Source organism: Poeciliopsis prolifica, unplaced genomic scaffold (genome assembly GCF_027474105.1).
Source record: "Poeciliopsis prolifica strain line A6 unplaced genomic scaffold, Auburn_PproV2 SCAFFOLD105, whole genome shotgun sequence".
Lineage (NCBI taxonomy): Eukaryota > Metazoa > Chordata > Actinopteri > Cyprinodontiformes > Poeciliidae > Poeciliopsis > Poeciliopsis prolifica.
Genome location: NW_026562480.1, coordinates 46,691 through 59,407, shown reverse-complemented (window position 1 = coordinate 59,407; position 12,717 = coordinate 46,691). Strand labels below are relative to the sequence as shown.

Sequence of the window (12,717 nt, the reverse complement as noted above, 5' to 3'; positions counted from 1 at the left end):
CCCCGTTGGAAGCCTGGGATGACTGAAATACTTTCCACCGTCATGTTTCGGTTTCCTGTGTCTATTTTAGAGGCTACAGCTGCAAGCGTGAGGCTAGAAACCAGCACACGGAGAGAAATCTCCAGAAATTCATGCAAAAAAGTTTTATTTATTGAATTCTTTGAAAAATGTCTGAAAAAACAACTGGTGAGACCTCTGAAAGGAAAGCTTCAACCAACAAGAGCCGCAGGAAGCTGCAGGCTGTGAGCCTGTGCAGCCTGACCAGCGGCTGGCAGCAGTGGGTGGCGGAAAACGAGAAGAAACAAGCCAGCGAGCCCAGCGGCTGGGCGCCGTCGTCCCACGACGAACCAGGGGAACCCAAAAAGAGATGGGCCCCTAAAGAGCCTCACTCTACAAAAGCACTTTCAGAGACTCGAACATCTCAAGGAGCGCCCAGCGACGACGGCGTTCAGACCTCAAACGGGCAGCCATCTTGCATCAGAACAAAGCAGGTGGTGAAGACGGTGTCCAGCGGCGTCCAGGAGAAAATCACAGGTGGCTTTTTCTTCTTCTTCTTCTGTTTTTAATGGTGGTTGGGAAACAATCTACGGTGCTTTACCGCCACCTTCCAGATTGATCATAATATTAATATAAGAAAATATCATTACCAGAGTTGGTAGTTTCCAAAAGTTTTATTCAAGTAGCACTAGTGCAACATAAAAGTAAAAAATAAGAGTAAGAGTAAAAAAAAAAAGTGTTGGTAAAAGTTTACTCACTGAGTACTGATCAATTTATCAATAATTTCATATTTAAAAATTACACAATCAGGTGAAACAAAATCTAAAGTATTTTAATGAGAGTAATTCATAAAAAATAAAAAATAAAATCAGACTAAAGAAAACCGTTCCTGATCAGTTTCTTCTAGTAACAAACATAAAACTGGAACAGAAACTGCAGGTCTGTGTCTGGTGAATTTTTGGTTTGTTTTTCATTCAGTTGGTAGAGAATCCAGAAATTTTACCCAAGTAAAAGTAGCAACTTCTCACAATAGAGGTTTTAGCAAAATTGTCAGTCAAATCAATTCCTGCAATTCCAATATAAGCAGGAATCCAGACCAGCATGAATAATAATCTTTCTCCTGAAATCTGAATTTATATTTTGATAAGAATTATGAGTGAATTCTTATTGACGCACCACTTTAGTCTGAACAAATTCTAACTTTCTTCAACTTCTTCAATCCATTCTAAAACCATAAAATTTGACATTAATTCTCTCGTATGCGCTGTCAATTGATCTGTCACTCAGGTGTGGCTTCCTGGCTGAAAAGCTGAAAAGGGAATCTGTTCCTTCGGGTGATGAGATTGACCGCCTGCTGAGGAAGAAGAGCTCCCCGACGCGCCGCAGGAAGTGCTCCAACATGGTGTCCTCTCTGACGAAAAGCTGGAAGCAGGTGGAGAATGAGCGGACGCTCGGAAAGGAAGGAGGAGGGCAAGGAGACAAAGGAGGCAGAGAGAAGGAGAGCGTTGAGGAGCAAGTTGCTCAGAGACACAGTGAGACGTTTTCAAAGGCTGCGGAGAGAAGCGACTCTGACGAAGACTCAGTGAGGATAAAAAGACCTCAAGTCTCAGGGTGAGTTCTGGCACCGTGTTTCATTTAAACTGGATTTATTATGCAAAATTCACCTGTTTTTATACTTTTATTTGAGTTTTTAAAAAATGCTTTGAAAAAAATCACATTTTTGGCAATAAGTTGGTGTTTTTGGTGTCAGGAAAATGAGCAGTTTCAAAAACCTCCAGACTGTTGCCTGGCAACCCCAGTGGAACCCAGGGCGTCACCTAGCAACCAAAGCAGAGCTCAGGAGCATTTGGGCGCCTGGTTTTACGGCTGTAAACCTTTTTTCACTTCCGATACCGACACAAATTTCTGAGGTTTAGTATCAGTCGATAACGATCCGATACAGAAATCAAAACTGACTTGGAACATTTTTTCTTTCCTGAATCACAAATTTATTTGATAATTCTGCACCGGTTCAGCACAACTAAATACACCGCTAGCTTCACAATGTTGGTCAAACATGCAAAAACAACAAAACTTTAATTTGTTGGTGCAATTAGAAGTGTAACAGTAAATGTAAATGTAAAAAAATAAATAAATAATATAAAACAAAACAGGCCTAAATATAGGTTGTCTACCCTGGTCAAACATTAAAACTGAACTGCAACACACTTTTGTTCAAATAGTTCATAAAGTGCAATTATAAATTCTAAATATAATGTCAAATAAATACTAAAGAGAAGCTAAGAGCTCATAACATAGAATTAGAGTGCATAGATCTGTCCCTATGGATTGGGCACATTGTCACTAATACCCAATCTAGAATTTTCTTCAATATCAGGACCAGTAATATGTAGAGTACAATGGCTGCTGGAAAAGACAAGTGTTTTGTTGTTCACTTAACAGGAAAGCACTTGCTGCATTCTTGTTGGTTGAGCAGGAGGCTCCACTTCTCTTTTTCAAAGATGTATGGTTGTATAATTGCAAATCTGTTTGAAGCTATTTTCATGTAAGAGCATCAACGCTGATTTGGGGTGGCGTGGCCACCAGCAGCTTATTTGAACGTAATGTGACAAGAGGCCTAAAGCAGTTCCAGACAGGCAGAACTAACCAGACTAAAATCTCATGAACTAAGACTGATTTTGTGACGTCCATGTAACATCTGTGCTGTGTCGCCAATTCCTAACCTGTTTAAAGAAGCGTAATGGGTAACTTTTTGTCATTTCCGAAAACAAAAGCTAGTTTAACATTCCCAAAAAGTGTTCTTGCAACTTCCGTCTGGTATGTCCCATAAAACAGTTTGTTCTCATTGTTTTCACTCAGTGACAGACATTTGACATCCTTATTATACTCATCTTATGTATTCATGTGTTGAATGGAATTAGAAACATTTTCAGGAGGTGGAAGTTTTTATAAAATGTTACAAGCTGTACTACTTCATAAAATCAGTCCAATGAGAAACGAAGAGGTTGTCGGTTTAAATCTGACATCCTCACGTAAAATCTGGAGCATCTTATATAAATCAGTTAAGATCTGCATTTTTTAAATAAATAACAATTACTTCAAGCATTAAATTAGAAGCAATTCTAACACATCCACTCATGTACATTATGGCAGGACATAATGTAGTGCACAGGGGAATATAATCTCATCTTGTTGCAGTACTCTATAATCTGAGCTAGATGGAGCATTATTGACATTTAATCTGAGAAGTCTGACTTCAGTCTCAGAGTTCTGGTTTTAATCTCAGATTACAGACATCAATCTCAGGACTCTGACTTTTTTCGGAAGTCTGACTAATCTCAGAATTCTGACAATAATCTAACAATAATCTCATTTTTTGAGATTATTTCAAAAGGCAGAAATCTGAAAAAAGTCATTTTTCAAAGGGTCCTAATCCTCTTTTGTGTAATTCACGTTACCTTAAGTTATTAACAGCTCATTTAAGTATTAAATATGAAAGAAAATCTCAAGGTCTTCCTGTGGAGCTCTGCTTCATTTGTTCATATTTTAGTGCCTTTTCATGTTTCTGTCTGTCCATAATTGGATACAATGTGACTCCCAGGTACAAAAAGGAAGCTGAGGATGCCAACAAGATCAATGCCCTCTCCAAGAAACACAGCGCTGTTGGAAATCTAAAGAGTCGCTGGCAAAACTGGGCAGTGGAGCACACAGTCAACCAGAAGCTGAACCCCTTCAGCGAATACTTTGACTATGACTACTCGATGTCGCTGCGCCTGCAGAAGGGCGAGGAGGGCTACGGACGTCCAAAGGAGGGCACGAAGACCGCAGAGAGGGCCAAACGAGCCGAGCAGCACATCCACCGTGAAATAGACGACATGTGCTACGTGATCAGGACTATGGCCGATCCGGATCCAGACGGAAAGACCCGCGTCACGTTCGGACAGCTTTTTGACAGATACGTTCGAATCTCCGACAAGGTGGTGGGGATTCTGATGAGAGCCCGGAAACACGGGAAGGTGGCGTTTGAAGGGGAGATGCTGTGGCAGGGCCAGGATGACGGAGTCATCATCACGCTGATGGTCTGATGGTTCACGCCTGACATCAGATGGAAAAAAAAGACTGAGAAAAGCTGAGATCCAGGATCTCAAGAACATGTTTGCTGCTATTTTCAGTAGATACTTGAAGATTTTTATGTTCTGTCAGTGTTGTGAGATCATATGAGTTTTGCAAAACCTGCAACTATGAATGTTTTGACTGAAGTCTCCAGAGGTCATTTGGACTGCCATAATCTGCATTATTAGGAACACACTAAGAAAGTGGAAAAAAAGAATAATTAATTAAAATGATGAGGAGAAAAAATATCATAAAATTACAAGGATAAAGTCATAGCATCATGACATGATAATAAAGTTGTACGAGAAAAAAGTCAAAATGATCCAAAAATACATTCATAATATTTCAACTTCAGTCTCATAGTATTATGACTTCAGACTCAACATATTGACTTATTTTCATATTTTGACAATTCTCAACACATATCCTTGTAAAATTATGAGTTTGCTCTCATATTATTATGACTTTTTTCTCATACAATATTATTCTGTAGATATGAGGACTTTATTCTCGTATGAGATTATTGTGGTAATTGTATAAGTTTATTCCTGTAATCGTATGGCTTTAATACTGTGTCATAGCATTCAGAGTAGCTCAGATACTTTTATCAGTTGCGCTTTATTTACAGGTGGAATCGCTTTTTGGCCATTTCCCGAATCGGAAACCGACTTCAACTTCGTGAAACTTTTGGGTTCAACTGCAGAACTCTTGCTGACATAAAATGAGCAGCAGAAAAATGTTAAACAGTCTGCAAATCTGGTTACACAGCAAAATACTGTCAGCAAAAGTGAATAATTTAAAATCACTACGAAGGTCCCTACTTAAAAATGACAATATTTTATAGTAAGGCTTGCAAAGGTGGTCATTTATTGAATAATTTCAGTATAAAAGAGCGCAATGGCATTTAACCCATTTAGTGCAGTAGCAAGAGTGTATAAGCTAACGTTAACTAAATAAATATTAGTGAGGCAATCCATGGTAAAAATAAACAATTATTTTGTTTGTTGTCAATAACTCCACCTGGGACTTCCACCCAGGAACTGATTTTTGTCACAGGTACGTTTTTGCAATAGTACGGAGCCCCCTAGGGGACATGGGGATTTTTTTTTCTTTTGCGAGTTTTGCGAGAAAAAAAATAGACACTCCGTAAAGTAGACACTACTTCAAATTTATAATAATTTATTAAAATAAAAACAGTAAAATTTCATAAACTGAACCCAGTGGCAGAGGCTTTGCGGTCGCTGCTGTCAGGTCACATTGGTTGGATCTCCCTCCATCGATCCATGTCGATCACGGGAAAAGCCACAGCAAAAGGGGGCGTCACCGTCAAGGCCAAAACGCACCACCTTACTGGTTTATGTAGTTGGTGTGATTCTATGGAACATGTTTTAATAAGTTGTAGAAAATATGTAAATCAAAGATATGAGAATTTGAGACACAGATATGAGGATCCAATAGGTGGCAGTAGTGCAAGAGCAATGGATGCAAACTGCCGTTACAATGTAAAGGAGAAGAAGAAGAAAAAGTAGTAGAAGAAGAAGAAGACAGAGAGGACAGCACATGGTCTGTGTTGTTGAATGTTTGAGTGTTTCTCTATTAAATATCTCCAGTCCAGCTTAAACCAGTGAATCAGCGAGCAGTGAACTGCAGAAACATTGACAGAGTTTAAAGAAATCATCGTCCAGTCGGAGGAAGAGATGGATGATCAGCGCAGACTGCTTGATTTCTCCCGGACTCCCCAGATCATCTTACACCGAATAGGTAGGAAACAGCAGCGTTTGGATGCAGGTTAAGGTCTAAATGTCTGCACCTTTCTGCATGAGGATCATTTTAGTAAACGCTCTTTTCCCGGATAAATGTTTTGTTAGCAGGTAAATGAACGCAGACATCACAATGAGAATGGCTGATTTATGGAGAGAAAATGGAGTTTCTCACAATCTGAGCTTTGTGCTGCGTCAGTGTTTCGTTGTGTAGTGGAAGTAGTGTCAGTAGTCAGTTAAAACGTTGTAGCTCTGGAAGAAGGGACTTTGTAACGGCAGCCCCAAAACAAATACACACATCATGTGCAAATAAAGTTGCCGAAAGTGAAGAAGAGTCTGTTTCGTGAGTGCAACACTATTTGTGTGTTTGGTTTCCATCCATCCGTTTTCTAACTCGCTTATCGCGAGAGTTGCTGATGCATCTCCAGCAGTTGCATATTTAGGTTTATATTGTACATATTTCATACTTTAGTTGCACTTTTCCCAACTGGATTTTCTTTCATTGTACATATGTAAATCCAAATGAATTCAAAGTCTTTCTATCTTGTTATTAGAGGATGATCAGGGTCTCTGCTCCAACTCTTTATTTCTAACGGGTCGATTTGTCCAATTTTAGATATTTTTTCCATGTAGAGTTTTTTTGGGGCTTCTGGGAGAAGCTTTTCGCAATATAGCCCACTTTGTTTCAAACTGCTTTTCAGCATTATGGAAGAGGAGGATACAGCGGAAACGCTATAAAACCATCAGAAAAGGTTTGTTTTGGAATGTTGCCATACAAGATGGCGCCCAGCGACGTAAACGTCACACGCAGTGAACAGATAAAAATTAAGAAATGATTTAAGATAAATTTTCTACATCTGGGAAGGAATTTGAACAAATTCGTGAGCTTCACACATTTGAAATTTTAAGTGTCAGGTGTTTTAAACAGACATTTGATGAAGTACATTTGTCGCCTTTCTTGTTGATGCATAAAATATATACATATAGAAAAACTTTCACACATAACATGTATTGCATGCATGAGAAATATTTCACTCAGCAAACTGACAATGACTGAGAGCTCTGGCTCGGATGAAATTTACAGTTCGGACAACCACCTCCATGACATGGTGCATTTTTAGCGACTTGCAGCTTAATGCTTCCTGATGCAAAATACAATGAAATGTCCAAAACTCCCCCCTTTATTTGCAGCTTGTACTTTCTCTCTGAACTTTGTCACAACACCTGTCTTTTTCCCAATCATTGACGGCGCACCATCAGTAGCCAGGCTTATGGCGCGGGACCGGTCCAACAACAGAGCGGAAAATGTCTTCAGATGTCGTGGTGTCGGCCATTTTTATTAATTTTTTCTTCAATGGTAATGGTCCGGCTGGGGGCATTTAGACCCCGGGCCGGGCTAAATCGTTCATCGGGCCGCTTCCTGTCTAACTTAGAAAAGCAAATAAGAAAGGAACAAAACTAAACAACTATTAACCTACAAATAAATTCATGTTTATAACTCAACCCCAAGGATTTAAAGTGCACGAAAATTAGATTTAACTATTATTCAAAGTAATAAAAGAAGTAATGTATTGAAATAATACAGTTTACTATTAAATACTAACAATAATCCCTACGACATTTAATTTTGTAATCAATAAAATTATTTTTTAATCCGTTCATTTGAGAATTTTCCAAATGTCAGCTGGATTTGTCGACTGATGTGTATCTCTGTCTACGCTGTTGAATTTTCAATGTTATTTTGTTCATTTCTGTCTTAAACTGTGAACAATTTCTACTATTTACTTCAGTAAAGTTAACAATTATTCTTTTTATCTGTTTGCTTGTCCAGATTCCCTGAAGTGTAACGTTTATAACCAGGAGAGGAGATCCACTCTGGATGAGTTAGAACCTCTGCAGGTGAAACAAGAACAGGAAGAGCCAGAAGATCATCAGATAAAAGTGGCAGAGAAAGAAGTTTACTGCACTCAGGGTGAAGAACTGATTGCATTAAAACTGGAGACTGATACCTGCATGGTGGTTCCTGTTGATGAGCAAACATACCAAACTGAATCAGAACTAAACAGGAACCAAGACATCTTAGAAAAGCCTGATGAAACTGAGAACCAACATCAGGACAGAAGAAACCTTTATCAGGTGTCTTCTGTAAAAAACAATTGACTGCCAAATATGCTGTCAGTGATCATATCAGAATTCATAAGGGTGAAAAACCGTTTTCATGTGTGAACTGTGGAAAAAGTTTTAGTGAAAAAAAGGCATTAACTCGGCACCTGAGGATTCACACTGGTGAAAAGCCGTTTTCATGTGTGAACTGTGGAAAAAGTTTTAGTGAAAAAAAGGCATTAACTCGGCACCTGAGGATTCACACTGGTGAAAAGCCGTTTTCATGTGTGAACTGTGGAAAAAGTTTTAGTCAAAAACGGCATTTAACTCGGCACATGATGATTCACACTGGTGAAAAGCCGTTTTCATGTGTGAACTGTGGAAAAAGTTTCAGTCATAAACAGAGTTTAACTCAGCACATGAGGATTCACACTGGTGAAAAGCCGTTTTCATGTGTGAACTGTGGAAAAAGTTTTAGTGTTAAACTGTGTTTAACTCAGCACATGAGGATTCACACTGGTGAAAAGACGTTTTCATGTGTGAACTGTGGAAAAAGTTTTAGACAAAAACGGCATTTAACTCGGCACATGATGATTCACACTGGTGAAAAGCCATTTTCATGTGTGAACTGTGGAAAAAGTTTTAGTGAAAAAAAGGCATTAACTCGGCACCTGAGGATTCACACTGGTGAAAAGCCGTTTTCATGTGTGAACTGTGGAAAAAGTTTTAGTGAAAAAAGGCATTAACTCGGCACCTGAGGATTCACACTGGTGAAAAGCCGTTTTCATGTGTGAACTGTGGAAAAAGTTTTAGTGAAAAAAAGGCATTAACTGGGCACATGAGGATTCACACTGGTGAAAAGCCGTTTTCATGTGTGAACTGTGGAAAAAGTTTTAGTGAAAAAAAGGCATTAACTCAGCACATGAGGATTCACTCTGGTGAAAAGCCGTTTTCATGTGTGAACTGTGGAAAAAGTTTTAGTCAAAAACAGAAATTAACTCGGCACATGATGATTCACTCTGGTGAAAAGCCGTTTTCATGTGTGAACTGTGGAAAAAGTTTTAGTCAAAAACAGCATTTAACTCAACACATGATGATTCACACTGGTGAAAAGCCGTTTTCATGTGTGAACTGTGGAAAAAGTTTTAGTCTAAAACAGAAATTAACTCGGCACATGATGATTCACTCTGGTGAAAAGCCGTTTTCATGTGTGAACTGTGGAAAAAGTTTTAGTCAAAAACAGCATTTAACTCGGCACATGATGATTCACACTGGTGAAAAGCCGTTTTCATGTGTGAACTGTGGAAAAAGTTTTAGTCATAACTTTGTTTAACTCGGCACATGAGGATTCACACTGGTGAAAAGCCGTTTTCATGTGTGAACTGTGGAAGAAGTTTTACTGAAAAAAAGGCATTAACTCGGCACATGATGATTCACACTGGTGAAAAGCCGTTTTCATGTGTGAACTGTGGAAAAAGTTTTAGTCGTAAACAGCATTTAACTCAGCACATGATGATTCACACTGGTGAAAAACCGTTTTCATGTGTGAACTGTGGAAAAAGTTTTAGTGAAAAACGGGCATTAACTCAGCACATGATGATTCACACTGGTGAAAAGCCGTTTTCATGTGTGAACTGTGGAAAATGTTTTTGTCGAAAAGAGCATTTAACTCAACACATGATGATTCACACTGGTGAAAAGCCGTTTTCATGTGGGAATTGTGGAAAAAGTTTTAGTCAAAAACAGAATTTAACTGGGCACATGAGGATTCACACTGGTGAAAAGTCTTAAAAGTTCACTATAAATGTCATTGTAATAAAAATGTGTTTTATGGAGGGTTTACATCTATAAAGTGGTGGAAATTTTTTAATTAAGTTGTTAAGTGTGATATTTATTTGCACCAAGGATGTGTGTTTGTAGCAGTAGGAAGCAGGCCGATTTGAGAAGCAAAATGCCTGAAGCCGCAGCTACACTGATAGCTTGACTAGACGAAAAATGCCAGTCAGAAAGAAAATGTCATCACCTTAGCAGGAGAATGGATCAAAGACTAGAAGTCCTGAGAAACTCTTGTTTTGTAGCCCAGAGAAACAAGAAACAAGAGAAAAGTTTTTATAACCTCAAGAAATTTACAGACAGGATCTTCAAGAGCTACAAAAAATGTGCTTGGAAGACAACAGCTGCATGGATGCAGGATGACAACATTGTTTGAGCAGAGACTTGTGACTGAAATCTGGTCTCCTTCTATGCAAATGATTTGTAAGCAACGCCTCAATGTAATAAATATTGAGTTGTATGAGAGCACGTTAGAACTGGCCTGGAGACGGAGATAGCAGACGTCCTGAAGCTGGCTCTCCATTCAATTCTATTGCATTTAAAACTTCAACTGTATCTCTTTCGTCATATTGTGAAATGTTTGATAAATGTTTTGTGTTCAGATCCAACAGTTTCCTTGAGAGATTTTCTTGCTGTTGTTTTGTAATTGTTTTGCTTACAAATATATTCATGCCTTACAGTGAGTAATTATCTTGTTTGGATTAAAAACATTTAATCATTCTTTTTCAGCGTTATTCATTTATGCATTATAACAAGTAATCGTCTCACAAAGTTTCAATGTTCCAGAATCTTATTGTAGCATTCATATTAATGTTATAATATTGTGCTTTTAATGCTTCTTGGGATTTATTTGAACATTGTTCTGCAAAAGCAGTGAAAAGGTCAACTGCCATTCTCAGTGCTCTTGTGGTCCATTGTGACTAATTTCATGCATTAACAGAGTTTGACTGGACATGGACTCCCTTCCAGAACATTCTCATAAGATTGGACTTGAGGGATTGATTTGTATTATTCTATTCTGTATAGACAAAGTGTGAGGGATGGATGATGTTTATCTCAATACACTAATTATCAAAAATACAATGTGCTGTTATGCACTGATGTTACATTTTCTTTGATGATTAGATAAAAAAAAATCCATTTGAAAACTTTATGAAATCACTCATTGATTGTTCATGATTTTTTAAAAGTTTGGTTGATTATTATTGTCTTCAGTAATTCTCTGTGTGTCTTTTGTCTTAGTTGTATTTTTGTTTTTTCTGCTCTTTTCTATTACGAGGAAAACATTTCACGTTCTGCCACGAGAAGTGGCACTGAGAAAAATCTGTAGATGTGATGATCGTAGGATCCACAAGGTGGCAGTAATGCAATGACATGAATGCAGTTAGTCATAAAACCCTAAAGAAGAAGAAGACAAAGCAAAAGAGATGAAACGAGGTTATGGCTGTTAATAACAGAATTATTTAAATCTGAAGACAAAGGTATAGTTTGGAGAGGAAGCAAGAAGATTTGGAAAATTAGGTGGGATATAAATAAATGGAAGGCATTTATATACAATTGATGTAGTAATGGTTAGAGGAATAAACAAGGGAGGAGATAATTATGAATAGAATAAGAACCAGTCAGTTTTTTAAATTGAACTCTTTTTAAGATGGGGAAACATCTTACTGGTTTATGAAGTTGGTGTGATTCTATGGAACATGTTTTTATTAGGTATAGAAAATATGTAAATCAAAGATACGAGAATTTGTGACATAGATATGAGGATCCAATAGGTGGCAGTAGTGCAAGAGCAATGGATGCAAACTGCCGTTACAATGTAAAGGAGAAAAAGTAGAAGAAGAAGAAGAAGACAAAGAGGACAGCACATGGTCTGTGTTGTTGAATGTTTGAGTGTTTCTCTAATAAATATCTCCAGTCCAGCTTAAACCAGTTAATCAGCGAGCAGTGAACTGCAGAAACATTGACAGAGTTTAAAGAAATCATCGTCCAGTCGGAGGAAGAGATGGAGGATCAGCGCAGACTGCTTGATTTCTCCCGGACTCCCCAGATCATCTTACACCGAATAGGTAGGAAACAGCAGCGTTTGGATGCAGGTTAAGGTCTAAATGTCTAGTGTTACTTCACTATTGTATCCCACTTTATGTTGGATAATTACATAAAATTCTTATGAAATATATTTTCAGATGTGTTTATGTGATAAAATTTGGAAAAGTTCAAGGGTTAATACTTTTGAAGCCACGGGAGAATCAATGCAGTGAAGATGTGGCGCACCTAAAACTGCCACCCCATTATTTTATTTTGGTTGTATTAATATTTATTAAATAATTTTAAAATATTTTAATGTATGACGACTTATTCGATTTATTCCAAAAATGAACAAGTTATATTTTGTTTGTTTCGGAGCAGCAGTGGCGAAGCGGAACTTTTGTTTGGTGGACGTTGCTCTCGTGTTGGTTTTACGGTGGAGTTCCGGTTTTCTTTTTCTTTTGTTTTTTTTGTTTGGATGACTTCTCTCTTAAATGATGGAAGTTTTTTATTTACTTCAATGAAGTGAATTCCTAATTTTCTCTGTTTTCTTCTCCAGATCACCTAAAACATAACGTTTATGAGGATGAGCTAAGTCAGCAGGAGAGGAGATCCACTCTGGACCAGGAGGAGTTAGAACCTCTGCAGGTGAAACAAGAACAGGAAGAACCAGAAAATCATCAGATAAAAGGAGAAACGAAGGATCTAGAACACCTGCAGATAAAAGTGGAAGAGAAAGAAGTTTACTACAGTCAGGGTGAACAGCTGATTGAATTAAAACAGGAGACTGATACCTGCATGGTGGTTCCTGTTGATGAGCAAACATACCAAACTGAATCAGAACCAAACAGGAACTAAGACATGTTAAAAAAGCCTGATGAAA

The 12,717-nt window shown here is 38.0% G+C and overlaps 1 protein-coding gene across 1 annotated transcript; it reads left to right on the top strand.

Moving 5' to 3' along the window:
• Positions 1-85: 85 nt before the first annotated feature.
• abrab (actin binding Rho activating protein b) lies at positions 86-5,237 on the top strand. Its single transcript, XM_055023689.1, has 3 exons — positions 86-534; positions 1,284-1,608; positions 3,599-5,237. Exons 1-3 carry the CDS (start codon positions 168-170, stop codon positions 4,080-4,082), a joined length of 1,176 nt encoding a protein of 391 aa, XP_054879664.1. The 5' UTR covers positions 86-167; the 3' UTR covers positions 4,083-5,237.
• Positions 5,238-12,717: the final 7,480 nt, after the last annotated feature.